This window comes from Rutidosis leptorrhynchoides, chromosome 6 (assembly GCF_046630445.1).
Source record: "Rutidosis leptorrhynchoides isolate AG116_Rl617_1_P2 chromosome 6, CSIRO_AGI_Rlap_v1, whole genome shotgun sequence".
NCBI classification, from domain to species: domain Eukaryota; kingdom Viridiplantae; phylum Streptophyta; class Magnoliopsida; order Asterales; family Asteraceae; genus Rutidosis; species Rutidosis leptorrhynchoides.
The window spans coordinates 167,098,296-167,115,413 of record NC_092338.1 but is presented as its reverse complement, the minus strand read 5'-3'; the positions used below and the strand labels follow the sequence as shown (position 1 = coordinate 167,115,413).

General features: G+C 39.3%; 1 protein-coding gene across 1 annotated transcript; it reads right to left on the bottom strand.

Moving 5' to 3' along the window:
- Positions 1-2,915: 2,915 nt before the first annotated feature.
- LOC139854237 (uncharacterized) lies at positions 2,916-4,727 on the bottom strand. The gene is made up of 3 exons (XM_071843553.1): positions 4,290-4,727; positions 3,973-4,154; positions 2,916-3,633 (listed from the first exon to the last, which is right to left on the bottom strand). Exons 1-3 carry the CDS (start codon positions 4,725-4,727, stop codon positions 2,916-2,918), a joined length of 1,338 nt encoding a protein of 445 aa, XP_071699654.1.
- Between the last annotated feature and the right edge of the window lie 12,391 nt (positions 4,728-17,118).

Here is a 17,118-nt window from a genome sequence, read left to right as displayed (position 1 = left end):
TATTTTGTATATGTATATGTATATTTTGTATATGTATATGTATATGTATATGTATAGGTATTAAGTGTATGTATATTCTGTATACTATATCAACATATATGTATAATGACATATACATTGTTTGTTTACAGGTTTTGTTCGAGGCAAAGGTCACAATTCGAAGCAAGATGTCTCTTATTCGTGAAATTAAAAACAACCTCACTCCGGCTCAGACAAAGATTTTCAGAGAAACGTGTTTTGGTCATTGGTTAGCTATAAAGTGTGATGACAATGATCTGGGATACATTCATTGCTTATTAATGAATCAGATTGACCGTCCAAAAATTTGCAATCAACGGACGCGAAATATGTGAGGAGCCCAAAGAGCTATGGTTTCGATTTACCCGAGATCTTGTCTATTGACCGGACGCGAAGGTCGTGTCTATCGATCGGATGATATCAGGAATGATATGTCAGCTCGATTTAAGATTAGTCTATCATACCACCAAGTATGGAAAGCCAAATGTTACGCGATTGAGATGTTAAGGGGTAGTCTTGAAGAATCCTTTCAAATACTGCCTAATTATCTATATAATCTTAGATTGTCTAACCTAGGTAGCGTAACCAAAATTCGAACGCACGACGAAGGAAGATTTGTTATGAGTTACATGTCCATTGGTGCAGCGGTATGTTTAATGCTCTCTTCATTTACTTATTAATTTAACTCGTATTCACTAACAATGTTCCAATAATTTTATATGTAGACACGTTCGTTTGTTAACTATGCACGTCCGGTAATCATAGCCGATGGGGCTCATTTAAAAATTCGTTATTTGGGGACTAACTTGATTGCTGACGCTATGGATGCTAATAATGGAATCCTTCAATTAGCTTACGGTATTGGAGCAGGAGAGACCACCGATCATTGGACATGGTTTTTTTGGTAATCTAAGAGACTCTCTACAGTCTTCGGGGTGTTGTATTGATAATCTTACCATTATATCTGACAGGGCACCGACAATAGCTGCTAGCATATCAATTGTATTTCCAGAAGTATTTCATGCACTATGTGCTAGACATTTGTTGGGTAACCTCAAAAGTGTGTCTAAAAGGGTTAAAAGTTACGAGTTGTAACGACTCAAACCTCGTTATACCAAAATACGACCCAAAAAAAAAATTCTGAGGCAGCACATCTGGACGGCGTCCAGTACTTAAGAACAGGACGGCGTCCAACCAAATGGGACGGCGTCCAAATGAACTGAAATATTCTGACCCCCAAGTCCAACTTACGTGAGCGGAAAACCCGCTTCCCGACACTTTTAGACGAAATCCTTTTCACAACATGTTAACATAATTAAACTAAGAAGTTTCCACCATAAAACCAAGATTTACAACATCGGGCCCACATCAGCCGTTTTACGAGTTTCGTTCAAAAATACAAGTTCGACCATAAGAGTTTAAGTTCCAAACGACACCTAGAGCATGGTGTTTGGGGTTAAACTACCCACATCTTGGCCAACTTCAAAAGCTAATAAACCAAATGCATCCCCTATCAAAACAAAGCGGGAGGCCACTAATCCAACCGAACACCCTTACCCTTGTCCACGCAGGAACCTAAAAAGAGTAAACAATGAGAGGGTAAGTAAAGCTTAGTGAGTACAATAATTATACATACACATATATAACCCATCTATTTGCAATCTCACCCACCAAATACCTCATACGGAAATATAACTCAAATAGCATGCCGTCATACTCATAATGCTAACAACTCGTACACTATCACAACACCACATTAGCATATACTCAACACAATATATGAAATATATATATATATATATATATATATATATATATATATATATATATATATATATATATATATAGCATGCTAATCAATATCCAACAACATAATATGGTTAACCATAAACGCTATGGTGCTACCGGCTCGTGGTTCACACCATACGCAATGTTATGACGCTACCGGCTCGTGGTTCACGCCACTACGCATTTGAGTCTCACTCGTTTATAGTGCTACCGGTACATGGTTCACACTTTGGCGCTACCGGCTCGTGGTTCACGCCTCATTTTATAGTGCTACCGGCTCGTGGTTCACACTTTGGCGCTACCGGCTCGTGGTCCACGCCTCATTTTATAGTGCTACCGGCTCGTGGTTCACAGTTGATGCTACCGGCTCGTGGTTCACATCATGACACTCGTCACATACATGATATGGTACTACCGGCTCGTGGTTCATACCATAACATTCATAAATAAATACGCCATAGACACATACATATAATCATTCCACTCACCTTAACGCCTTTGGTGAGTTAATCAAGCTCGCAACCTTCAACGCGGCGTACCTATTACATCATTCATATAATTAATCATACAATCGAGTTGGTCAACCAACTTACTCCCTCTTCAAGTGACACATTGACCTATAGTGAAAATTTCGACCCATTTGCACACTTAACCCTAATACTAACCATTTCGGTCTTAATATACTTTTTTTTTGAAAAGCAAGAAGGACTTATATTAAACAATCACGAATAGTACATGATTGACTGGGCACCCTTAACAGCACGATACATCATGAAATAAATAAGAAAAACAAATTACATCGCCCTAAGCTAATTGCAAAGATTGCAACTAACAAAAGGAGTTAAAACTAAGAGTGTGAAAACCATTGTAGCCAATCCATAATATGACCCTTGCAACGTCGTGAAATCCAATCATATGAAAGAACTTGAACCTCGCTAAATAAAGATGGGACCATCTCGAGCTTATTCTTGAACACCTTTGCATTTCTATTCTTCCATAGAATGTAACAAACCACCCAACAAACCGATTGCCATTGATTCTTTTTATGATCCTGTGCTACACAACCGAAAGTACCATTAAAAATATCCTCAAACCCGAATATAGCCTAATTATACCCCCCACCATTTAAGAACTTTAGCCCAAATGTCTTTTGCCACTTGACAGGAAAAAAGTATATGCTCCACCGTCTCAATGTCACCATCATAAATCGGGCATCTCACACTATTCAAGTCGATGCCCCGTTTATCTAACACGAATCTTACCGGTATACGTCCTAATCTCGCCCGCCAAATAAACACCTCCACTTTTTTTGGAACCAAACCATTTCGCAACGACTCAATAGAATTAACCGCACGTGGTAGAATGACTTTGTCGACAAGAACCAAACAGTCCTTGACCTTATAAATGCCCTTCAAATTAAGATTCCAGCTCCAACAGTCTTTTTTACCTTCGGTCAGCTGCAAGTTCCGAACAGTATCACGCAACTCATTTAGTTCACTATGCGTTCCGCCCATCGGTGGATAGGCCCAATTGCCTAGCCCATCTCCCTTAAATTCTTCGATTTTGCTACTGATGTTGATATCTTTGTCAATCTCTAGCCTATGTAGTCTTTTGAATCTATCCTTAAAGCTTGCGTTCCCTACCCAAATGTCATCCCAAAAAGAAGTGCTTTTCCCGTCCCCGATTGAGCGTATGAAAGAATTAGAGAAAGAAATCCCTAACCCGTCCACATGTTTTCCTGCATCACAAATAGAATTCCAAAGGCTAGCGTTTGGATTCCGGGCAAGCCCGTTACCAAGCACAAGACCTCCATTAGAACCATAAATGCTACGAATAACGGTGACCCACAAAGTGTTAGTTTCGGTTTTAAACCTCCACCACCACTTACAAAGAAGAGCCGAATTTTTACTTTTTAAGGACATGATATTTAAACCTCCTTCTTCGTGAAGAAAAAGGATTTTTTTTCCCCACTTAAGCCATGACATTTTAGAATTAGAACCCGTCCCGCCCCAAAAAAAATTCCGTCTCACACTCTCGAGAGAATTAAGCACACAAGTAGGGGCACGAAAGAGCGAGAAGTAATAGAGAGGTAGGCTAGAGAGAACCGACTTAACTAAAGTTAACCGTCCACCGAAAGAAATCATTTTTGCTCTCCAATCGGCTAACCTCTTGTTAAATTTCTCGATCACCGGGGACCAATCATTCAATTTCTTCATCCTATTACCCACGGGAATACCCAAATACATGAAAGGCAATCGACCGTCGAGACACGAACACCAAGACGCAAGAGCTTCAACGTTATCATTACTAATGCCTATCCCAAATAATTGACTTTTATTATAATTAACCTTCAACCCCGAAGCCCGTTCAAAACATACCAACAAGTACATTAAATTTCGCGCATTACGTCTACTCCATTCGCCAAAAAAAATCATATCATCCGCATATTGCAAATGAGAGATGATGACTTTATCTTTACCCACCTCCACCCCTTTATACATTCCTCTCTCAACCGCCACTTTTGTTAGGATATTAAGTCCCTCTGCTGCAATAATAAAAAGAAAAGGCGATAAAGGATCACCTTGGCGAATGCCCCTATTAAGATTAAACTCACTTGTCAGAGACCCGTTTATGAGAATTGAGATTGTAGCTGATTTAAGACACGCGGAAATCCACTTGCACCATTTGGTACCGAACCCCATACATTTCATCACTTCAAGAAGATAATCCCAATTAAGCGAATCAAAGGCTTTCTCGAAGTCTACCTTAAAAATTAGGCCGTGCTTTTTGTTTCGTTTAAGATCTTCGACCACTTCATTAGCAACTAACGCACCATCAAGAATATATCTACCCCCAAGAAACGTACTTTGTTCCATCCCTACAAGACGAGGTACCACTTTACGAATTCTCAAGGACAACATTTTCGCAATAATTTTATAATAACTGCATATAAGACTAATCGAACGATAATCACTAAAACTCAGCGGATCCGATTTCTTCGGAATAAGGGAAACAAAAGAAGCATTGCAACCTTTTGAAAAACTCACCAAAAACCCAAAACCAGTTGATTGCACCTACCAAATCATCTTTGATTATGGACCAAAACTTTTTGAAAAAACCAAAGTTGAACCCATCCGGTCCCGGGGCCTTCGAACTACCACAACATTTGACCGATTCCCAAATTTCCTCTTCCGTGAAGGGAGCTTCTAAGAGCTCATTATCCGCTGATGTAACCGATTCAGAAAACAGCCCTTCCAGGCTTGGTCCATCCGAATTATGCACCTCAAAAATGTTCTTAAAATGGTTGAAAGCAACTTCTTTGATTGTGTTAGGATTTTCACACCAAGACCCGTTAACATTAATCCCCCGGATGTTGTTTTTATTAAATTTTCTCTTTAAGGAATTATGGAAATATTTTGAGTTTTCGTCTACATCAAGCATCCATCGAACACGTGCTTTCTGCTTTAGCATCCCTATCTTAATTTTTTCCTTTTCCATCCATGTTTTTCTCGAGTTTAGCCATTTAGCTCGCTCTTCATCATTTAGACAACCTACTTCAGCTTTCAGTTCAAGATCCGTTACTACCTTTTTAACCGACTCAATCTCACTATCAAGCTTACCAAAGTGAACTTTACTCCATTCTTTAAGGTCACCTTTTAATCTTTTTAACTTGTTACGAAAAATGCAATCCTTCCGGTTACCCCCCATTGGACCAGACCAAGAATCGGCAATAACCTTGTCAATACCCTCAACCAGGAACCAATCATCAAAGATTTTGAACGGTTTAGGCCCAAAATCCACCTCACCATCCGTCAACGAAATAGGACAATGGTCCGATACACTTCTATCTAAAGCCACCACTTTTAGATCGGTCCAAAGGTTAAGAAAGTCGTTCAAAACCAAGAATCTATCTAGCTTACTCATTTTCATCCCATCATCACTAACCCTAGTAAATTTCCTCCCACCCAAAGGAATGTCCACTAAACTATTTCTATCAATGAACTCGTTAAACCTCTTAGCCCGATTCTCAAAAAATTCACAATTCAATCTTTCCGACTTATCTCTAACCTCGTTAAAGTCCCCACAAATGACCCACGACACACCATCAATACACAAAATCTTGTCAAGCGAATCCCAAAATTTACATTTGTTAGCGTCATCATGCGGACCGTACACATTGACAATAATCGATTCATTACCCGACTTTTTCCATTTTCCCCGTATAGCAATAAAAAAGTCACCAATTAACTCACTAGAAACCTCGAAGATGTTTTTATCCCAAATTAATAATTGTCCGCCCGACTTACCAACCATTTCTTTTTGAACATACCCACAATCAATAGAACCCCAAAGCCCGAATAACCAATTGTCGACTAGGTTATGACATTTCGTTTCTTGCAACGCTAGAATAGAGGGTCTTTCTACGAAACATAAGCTTTTAACATCACCAAATTTACTTTATTTCCCGGACCCGAACTCACGAATGTTTAAGGAGATAATCTTCATTAATAGAAAGAAGATACGAACAGAGAAAAAAGACACTTACGTATCTTTCTTGGTCCATTTTAGACCAAGATTGGTGCTAGATTCCTCTACTCCAATACTGCTTTCCGATATCAATTGGCTCACCTCCTTTTTCCTGCTATTCCTAGATGACGATGACTTCTTACTCAGTATCGATCTTCTACTACCACATGTCACACAATTAATCCCACTTGGTTCCTCAACGCCTTTTCCTTTCCTACTCGATCTCTTCGCATGTAAAATTTTTGATGAAGCTTTCCAGTTGCCGATGGAATTCCAGCAGCAATTGGATGAATCAGAAGCGTAAACAACCCCTTTACTTGCTTTTTTAGGAAAATAGTTGTTAGCGGTATCCATAACATTCAAAGAGGATGAATCACCAGAAATCTTAGCCTTCTCCACCCCGTCACCACCGAAATTCTTAACAGGACTGTTACAATCATCTTCATCCGTTGAGCAATCGGTATCACCGAGGTCCTCTATCACCACATTATCTCTTGGATCGGTCGAACTAATGACATTAGATTTATTTTGATTATTAGGCCCATCAATACTAGTCTCCTTTGCTGGATTATCACGAGTTACTGGGCCAGATTTATTAGCATTGAAGTTGGGCCCATTTAAGTTGGGGTGAGTTGGCCCAACACTGGCACCCAAATAACAACCCTCAGGGTTTACTTTTTTACCCGAGACGTTTGAGTTGCCAAGCAAACTATCATTCTTCACCTTGGTAACGAGAATGTTGGGCTTGGAAAGATTTGCGGCTACAGGTGATTCTTTCACGTTGGACAAAAAAGCATCATCATTAATATCTTTATCAAAAAGTTGCTTAATTCCAATGCAGGAAGACCCATCGTCTTCCACCTGTACTGGTAAGCCACCATGACCGCCACCAATCTCCTCACCTTTTTCTGATCGAAACTCCCCATCTTCAAGTTCATCGAAAGCTTCATCACCGGACAAAGAATCCGGAATTCCTTCCTCATCTTCTGAACTATCCCAATCCGACTGTGAAACATTTTCCAAATCAAGTTCTACTTTATCATCACATTCAAGAATACCAACATGTTTGCACCATATGCCTGCCACCAATTTTACTATTCCATTAATGCGTTCGTCATTCTTAGTATGGATCAGGACTTTTCCGGAAACTAGATTTTGATTCCCATGAATAATATTGCAATTTTTGAACTCCAGGGCTGGCCCCCACCACTCCGCTATTGATTTAAAGATACTACAAGACCAGTATTTAAATGGAACCCCTATGATCTCGACCCATGTTAATCTACCCGAATTGGCTGAACGGCCATCCCACAGTTTTAACTCATTAAAACACTTTTTCACCGGCGAATTAACATCACTTACAATATTTTTGGCCATAACACTGTTGGCACATATCAGTAACACATGTAGGCCACCAAAGTACTTAATATGTATACCATCTAATCCGTTTACCAGCCCTATCGTGGAAATAAGGTTAAGTGCACCAAAGTTTTTTAGTTCACCAACGATAATACAATCTTCCATCCCAACCAATGGAGAGTTATCTTCAACCTCCACCGTACGAAACCTTTCAGCTTCTTCCGATTCCCAGGCCTTTCTCGATCTAGATTTGGTCAGCAATGTTCTTAAATCTTCTACAGGTTTAGGTTCATTGAATAACCTAGATTTAGATCCGCCAAAAACCTCATTAAGAGCAGGGAAATCATCTCCACGACTAGTGCCCATCTTTGATGACCCCTTCGGTATCCATACAGCACCACCAGTATTACCTTTTGTTCCATTACCTTGAAAAACATTCCTGGTATTGAAACGATTTGAATTCGGGTTATGCGAACGATTGACGGCTCGAAAAACCCTAATTGGCCTTGAATCAAACTTTATGCCTTCTAGTCAACGAAGAAGCTGTGTCTCATCTCCAACACCATGGAACCTGGCAAAAGCAAACTTGAGTCCATTTCTTAGTCGTTTGCCTGCCAAGTAGATGTCCCTAAGATCACCGAATTGCTTGAAGACCCGCCAAAGATCAGAAATGGCCCAATGGTCACCGAAATTAAAAAACATAAATGAAGTCAAACGATGCCCGAAAAACTTTGTTGTCGTCGGAACCCTAGGATTTCCCTCTCCACGATCTCTCTGCCCTGTCGTACTGAACCTGTGTGCATGACTCTCTCTCCTCTCACTCTCACTCTCTCTCCTCACACTCTCTCTCACACACATGATTTTTTTTTTAAATTAAGAAAAAGGATAGAATGGAATTGAATTGAATAGAATTGAAGAAAGTAGGGGTGCAAGAAATTGAAGTACGCTGATGATCAATAACCTAAACCGCCATTAACGTAGCAATTGATGCGCACAGACTATTGACTGCAGGCAGCTATCAATTGAAGCAGAATTAAGTAGAAATTAACAAAAAAACACGACAACCGAGGTTGTTTAGATCAATTACTATCGGAAGCTGATGAAAATAAAGGATCAAAACACGAAGTGAGTATTAATTTGCTTACTGAAATGAATGATTGAAAACTAGGGTTTTGAATAATGAAAAAGGAATAAAGGTGAGAAAAGGGGGAAATACAAAGCAAGCAGAGATATAGCTACAAAATCAAAATGATCCACAGAAACATAGATGCATACGGAATATATTCATGAAATTAGTGATGAAAAAAGAAGAATTGGACGAACCTTGATGCAAATTAAAAGAAGAACGGCCAACCAGATCGGTGGAGAGGTCGGGCCGTCGGAGGTTTCATTATAGTTTGATACTTGATAGATGTCTTAATATACTTTTTAACACAAGGTTATCGCATTTTCACACCCATTAAACAACTTAGGTCATCAATGACTCCCTTGACCCATTTCAAAGTTAACACACCCATTTGGGTCACCACCATACCCAAATAGCACTTACTTACTCAATATCTTGGAGTGCTAGTACCCAACTAACCAATTAAGACTATTAAACACATTTATCATTTTAGAAACCCTAGGTTAGTCATCTTTGAGTCCTCATGACCCAAACTTACCCAAAACCCCCCAAATTACAAGTGAATGGGTTTTAAGTTCATCACCTACCCAAACCCTAACCCTTAAACAATTAAAGTAAGGAATTCAAGGTTAAGACTTACCACTACAATCAAGACGTAGCTAAGGAGTAGATGAACAACTTTAAAACACGCACTTTGACCCGAAACTAGATTCTTCCTCTTTGGATTGAGCTTTCTCACACTAAAACCCTTTTCTCTCTCTAGAATTTAAGTGGATAAGAGGTGGTGGTTGAAAATGGTGTAAATGAGGCTCCCCCAACTGATCTAGGGCCTTAAATTCGTCTACAAAGTGAAATTACTAAAATACCCATTTGTAATATCCAAAATAAAAACAGCTGGCCCGAAAGTACATCTGGACGGCGTCCAGAATACTGGATGGCGTCCAGCTCTTCAAACATGGGCAGCGTCCCACAAGTTGGACGGCGTCCCAACCATCTGAGAAAACAGGATCTTACAACTCTCCCCTACATGAACTGTATTGCGTCCTCGTAATCCAAGCCGCATGACAAGAGGGAAGATACACCAACACAAACTCTTCGGGCTCCCAAGTAAACTCGAAAACTTTACTACGATGCCATTGAACCTTATAAGTTCTCACCTCTTTATTCCTCAACCTTTTCACCTTTTCGTCGAGTATCGCAATCGGCTCCTCAACATACTCTAACTTTTTGTTTAGTTCAATTTCGTCTAATGGCATCCATGAAGAATCATTCGCAAGACACTTACGGAGATGGGAAACATGAAATGTGTTATGGATCCCCGCAAGTTCTTCGGGTAATTCCAAACGATACGCAACTTCACCAACACGAGCTAAAATCTTAAATGGCCCAATAAACCGAGGAGCTAACTTTCCCCGTTTTTCGAAAACGAATAATACCTTTCCATGGCGAAACCTTAAGCATCACCATGTCACCCTCTTGGAACTCAATCAATCGCCTACGTTTGTCGGCATACGACTTTTGTCTATCTTGAGCCGCTTTCAAATGAGTCCGAATCATCTCAATCTTGCTATTTGTCTCTAAAACCAAATCGGTACTCCCGATTTCTCTTTGACCCACTTCGCCCCAACAAATCGGAGTTCGACACCTCCACCCATAAAGCATCTCATAAGGTGGCATCCCGATACAAGTATGATAACTATTATTGTACGAGAATTCCACCAAGGGCAAATGCTCATCCCAACTACCACCGAAATCAATAATACATGCCCGTAACATATCCTCCAATGTTTGATTCGTACGTTCGGTTTGACCGTCCGTTTGAGGATGGTACGCCGTGCTCATTCTCAATTGTGTACCCATATCTTCATGAAACTTATTCCAAAACTGAGATGTGAAACGAGTGTCTCGATCCGAAATAATAGATATAGGAACCCCATGCCTCGATATCACCACCTTGATAAATAATTTAGCCAAAGTCTCCGACGATATTGCTTCCCGAATGGGAAGAAACAAAGCACTTTTCGTCAATCGATCAACTATTACCCAAATCGAGTCAAATTGGGTTCTCGCCGTCTTTGGTAACTTTGTGATGAAATCCATGGTAATGTGCTCCCATTTCCATTTCGGAATTTCTAATGGTTGTAACGTACCATACGGCTTTTGGTGTTCGGCTTTAACTTGCAAACACGTGACGCATTGTTCAACATACTTAACAACATCACGTTTCATGCCCGGCCACCAATACTCCTTCTTTAAATCAAGATACATTTTCGTCGCGCCCGGATGAATGGAATACTTTGGCTTATGTGCTTCATCAAGTAGCACTCGTAGGAAATCTCCCATTCTAGGCACCCACACTCGTCCTTGAAATGACAACAAACCATGCGGGCCTAAGGTAATAGACTCCGTTTGGCCCACGATTCGTTCCTCATGTTTGTTGTTAATAAAAGCTTCAATTTGAGTCTCGCCAAGCTTTACAAGAAAATCGTTAGTAATTATCATGCGTAACGATCCTACTCGTATCGTCGTATGTTGACTCTTCCTACTTAACGCATCCGCGTCCACATTCACCTTACCCGGATGATAAAGTATTTCACAATCGTAATCTTTTACCACATCCATCCATCTACGTTGATGATAATTCAAATCTCGTTGATCAAAAAGATGTGTTAGGCTCTTGTGATCAGAATAAATCGTACACTTGACACCATACAAGTAATGGCGCCAAATTTTCAACGCATGAACAACCGTCGCCAACTCAAGATCATGAGTCGGATATCTCGTTTCGTGTTCCTTTAATTGTCGAGAGGCATACGCGATGAATTTACCTCGTTGCATTAGAACACAACCGATCCCATTTAAAGAAGCATCACAATAAACCGTCATGTCTTCTACCCCTTCCGGCAATACTAACACCGGAGCTTGACATAACTTCTCTTTTAACAATTGAAAAGCAATTTCTTGCTCGTTCTCCTAATTAAATCTCGCGTTCTTTCTCGTCAATTTCGTCAATAGAGAAGCGATCTTAGAAAAGTCTTGGATAAACCGACGATAATAACCGGCCAATCCGAGAAAACTTCGGATTTCCGTAGCCGTAGTCAGTCGTCCCCAACTTTTCACCGTCTCAATCTTCCCCGGATCTACTTGAATACCATCCTTGTTCACAATATGGCCAAGGAATTGGACTTCCCTTAGCCAAAATTCACATTTGGAGAATTTTCCATATAACTTCTCCTTCCGCAACGTCTTCAACACACCACGCAAATGATGTTCATGTTCCTTCATACTCTTCGAATAGACAAGTATGTCGTCAATGAACACAATCACCGACTTGTCCAACATAGGTTGGCTCACTCGGTTCATAAGATCCATGAATTCCGCCGGTGCATTCGTAAGACCAAAAGGCATAACTACAAACTCATAATGCCCGTAACGCGTTCGAAAAGCCGTTTTCTCAATATCTTCCTCACGGACCCGCATTTGGTGATAGCCGGACTGTAGGTCAATCTTAGAGAAATACGTTGCACTTTGGAGTTGGTCAAACAAATCGTCAATCCGAGGCAATGGATAACGATTCTTTATCGTCACTTTATTCAACTCCCGATAATCGATGCACATCCGCATACTACCATCCTTCTTCTTCACGAATATAACCGGAGCACCCCATGGTAAAGCACTCGATCGAATAAAACCCTTTTCAAGTAACTCTTGGGTTTGATTTAACAACTCTTGCATCTCCGTTGGTGCTAAACGATAAGGAGTTTTAGCAATGGGAGTAGCACCCGGAACCAACTCAATGCGAAATTCGACTTGTCTTTTCGCCGGAACAACCGGTAATTCATTCGGAAAAATGTCTTCGAATTCACTAACCACCGAAATTTCACGAATAGATGGTGGCTCTTCACGAGTATCTACTACATGAGCAAGAAAAGTCATGCCACCACTAACAAGAAAATGACGTGCCCGTGCATAAGTGCATATTGGCACAAGTCTTCTCCGTCTCTCACCATGAATAATTAACTCTCCCCCACTTGGGGTCTTCACACGAATAGATTTTTCATGGCATGCAATATCGGCTCTATAACGATCGAGCTAACCCATACCAACAACAATATCGAATTCACCCAAGGTCATCGGGATAAGATCAATTTTAAACGTTTCGAAACCAAACACAATATCACAATCATTACACACATCAACCCCTAGCACCGACTTACCATCCGCTATTTCAACTTCTACTTGATGACTTAACTTAGCTAGCGGTTTATCAAGCTTAGACACAAATCTTGGAGAAACAAACGATAAGTTAGCACCACTATCAAATAGGATCCTTGCCGGATTAGAGTTAACCATGAAAGTACCTGAGACAACTTCATTTGATTGCTTGGCTTCGTCATTAGTCATCAAATAATTGTGACCCCTAGCCGTACCCGCCGCCTTTTCTAACCGTTTAACATGATCGGTGTTCAAATCTGGACACTCCGTCCTTCGATGCCCTTCCTTACCACAATTGTAACAAGTAAGTTTATTTGACACCTTGGTAAAATCACGGGCCATGTGCCCTCTTTGATTACAATTAAAACACGTGGGTCCATAACTCAAAGAACCACCTTTCTTCACGCTATTAGCACTTTCAGAACCCTTCTTGCTCTTCTTGTTTGAAAAGTTCGAATGAGTCGAACCCTCAAATTTTCTCTTAGAGAAAGAGAAACGCTTTGCTTTGAAACTTTCGGTTCGAAGCCCCGGGCTAACTCAAACAATTCCTCAAAAGACTTAGCCATTCCCCGACTAATCTTACGCTCTAACTCATCGCTTAATGTACGATAAAAATCTAACATCAATTTGTGATCATCACCAACATACTCCGGACAAAAACGAGTCTTTGCCAAGAAGGTCGACTTGAGGGTAACCAAGTCCATTGAACCTTGTCACGAATTGTGCAACTCTTCCCAGATTCTATCAAGGTCGGAAGGAGTTCGGTATTCTTTGAAAAATTCCTTTTTAAACTCTTCCCACGTCAAGCCCATGCATTGTTCTTCACCATAAAACTTAATTTTATCGTCCCACCACAACTTAGCCTCCTCACGTAACATACTAGAACCGTATCTCGTCTTCTTCTCGGGAGGACACTCTGCGGTACGGAAAACCCCCCCGATGTCGGAGATCCAACATGTGCTTTTCAACGGATCCCTTACTCCATTAAACATAGGAGGTTGAGCATCCTTGAAATTTTTGTAATGGAAGTCTCTCCTTCCATGTCCACCGTTTCCATCACCCCCTTCACCACGAGGATAAATATTTCTAGCTTCTAATGCCTCTTCGATCGCGGCATTCATTCATTCGTTTATTAACTTGGTTACTTGCCCATCAACCGATTCTTGGAAAACCTTTCGGACATCCTCAAGGAATTTCGCTCTTTGCTTTTTAATGATGGCCTCGACTTTGGCCGTGAATTCGGAGTCCTCGCTCGGGGCTCCATTTTTGGTATCATGACTATATCTCATCTTCATTCTACAAAACGGAATAGGTTAAACAACGAAACGAAGGACAAGTCATAAATATACCACACCGCTCCATTTTGCTCAACAATCATCGTACATCGCTTGCTTGACACGACTTGAACCCGTAACAATGGTAGCTAATCATTGTTACGCGAGCACGTCACATTAACTCGCTAGTACAACGTCTATCTCGCTTGATGATTGTAAAAAACAACACAAAACAATTAGCGCATAGTTAGTTTACCTAAATCTAGGCACTAACCAAATCCCGGTCCGACCCGTCTCCAACAAGTCCCGCATAAAATGCATACACAATAAAGTCTAAGTCTAGGCACCTATCTCAAGTCACCTAAATCCCTTAGACCATTCTCTGATACCACTTGTAACGACCCAAACCTCGTTATACCAAAATACGACCCAAAAAAAAAAATTCTGAGGCAGCACATCTAGACGGCGTCCAGTACTTAAGAACAGGACGGCGTCCAACCAAATTGGACGGCGTCCAACCAAATTGGACGGCGTCCAAATGAACTAAAATATTCTGACCCCCAAGTCCAACTTACGTGAGCGGAAAACCCGCTTCCCGACACTTTTAGACGAAACCCTTTTCACAACATGTTAACATAATTAAACTAAGAAGTTTCCACCATAAAACCAAGTTTTACAACATCGGGCCAACATCGGCCATTTTACGAGTTTCGTTCAAAAATACAAGTTCGACCATAAGAGTTTAAGTTCCAAACGACACCTAGAGCATGGTGTTTGGGGTTAAACCACCCACATCTTGGCCAACTTCAAAAGCTAATAAACCAAATGCATCCCCTATCAAAACAAAGCGGGAGGCCACTGATCCAACCGAACACCCTTACCCTTGTCCACGCCGGAACCTAAAAATAGTAAACAACGAGAGGGTAAGCAAAGCTTAGTGAGTACAATAATTATACATACACATATATAACCCATCTATTTGCAATCGCACCCACCAAATACCTCATACGAAAATATAACTCAAATAGCATGCCGTCATACTCATAATGCTAACAACTCGTACACTATCACAACACCACATTAGCATATACTCAACACAATATATATATATAAATATAGCATGCTACACAATATCCAATAACATAATATGATTAACCATAAACGCTATTGTGCTACCGGCTCGTGGTTCACACCATACGCAATGCTATGACGCTACCGGCTCGTGGTTCACGCCACTACGCATTTGAGTCTCACTCGTTTATAGTGCTACCGGCTTGAGGTTCACACTTTGGCGCTACCGGCTCGTGGTTCACGCCTCATTTTATAGTGCTGCCGGCTCGTGGTTCACACTTTGGCGCTACCGGCTCGTGGTTCATGTCTCATTTTATAGTTCTACCGGCTCGTGGTGCACACTTGATGCTACCGGCTCGTGGTTCACATCATGACACTCGTCACATACATGTTATGGTACTACCGGCTCCTGGTTCATACCATAACATTCACAAATAAATACGCCATATACACATACGTATAATCATTCCACTCACCTTAACGCCTTTGGTGAGTTAATCAAGCTCGCAACCTTCAACGTGGCGTACCTATTACATCATTCATATAATCAATCATACAATCAAGTTGGTCAACCAACTTACTCCCTCTTCAAGTGACACATTGACCCATAGTGCAAATTTCGACCCATTTGTGTGATGACCCGGGAATTTCCGATCAAATTTAAACTTTAATCTTTATATGTTTCCGACACGATAAGAAAAATCTGTAATGTTGAGTCTCGAAAGTTTTGAAATCTATATTCATGTAATCAATAACCCATTGACTATGCTCGACGATTCACGAACATCTAATTGTAAATAAATATATACATATATATAAATGTAAGTATATATGATAAATTGAAATTTATAAAATCTAATTTAAACATTAGAATTAAATATGTAAAATAAGATACAAAATAGTTAAGTGTAATTTAAAATGAATTTATATGTGATTGTTATTAATAATTATTATAATGCAATTTATATAGAATATATATATAATGTTAGTTATTCAAATGTGTTATTATATGGAATAAGCATAAGTAATACATAAGTAATGAAATGTAAAGTTAATATGTTATATGTAAATACAAGTTAAAGTATAAATGTTGTATTATGATCATTACTTTCATTAAGATTAAAATTAATATTAATACTTGTATTATTAATATTATTAATAAAATTAGATATGTATAAGTTGTACTCCGTATTATATAAGTAGTATTATTAATAAATTTATAATAACATCTATATCATTGTTAATATCATTATGAATAATAATAATTTTTTTAATTTCAGTTATTATGATTATTATTAGTATTATTATTAGATATTATTATTAAGAATTATTATTATAAATTATTATCATTATCATTATTATAATTATTAGAAAATATTACAATTTATTATTATCAATAATATTATTAAAAACCGTTTTGTATTATTTGATAATGATAATATTAGTATTATTATTATTAAATCTATTATTAATACTAATGGAAATTTAATTATTATTATTATTAATTATTAATATATATATAAATTCATACGTACTCAATTTTGGAACCGGGTTCAGTTGAAAATCACTTTCAAACTTTTTTTTTCTTTGTTCTTATCTCCAATCTGTTAGAGGTCAGAATCAGATTACCATTACAATACAAAATCCAGTACAACTCAAGATCGTCCTTTATATTTTTTTTTATTTTCTTCCATGTACGATTGATTTTCTGTGTCGAGTAAATTGCTACAAAACAATCCA

Coding starts and splice junctions, on each gene's coding strand:
- LOC139854237 (XM_071843553.1), bottom strand. CDS start 4,727: ATGTTGTCCTTGAGAATTCGTAAAGTGGTACCTCGTCTTGTAGGGATG. Junction 4,155..4,289: donor GAATGTATAAAGGGGTGGAG/GTGGGTAAAGAT, acceptor TCGGGGTTGAAG/GTTAATTATAATAAAAGTCA. Junction 3,634..3,972: donor ATCGAGAAATTTAACAAGAG/GTTAGCCGATTG, acceptor CGTTATTCGTAG/CATTTATGGTTCTAATGGAG.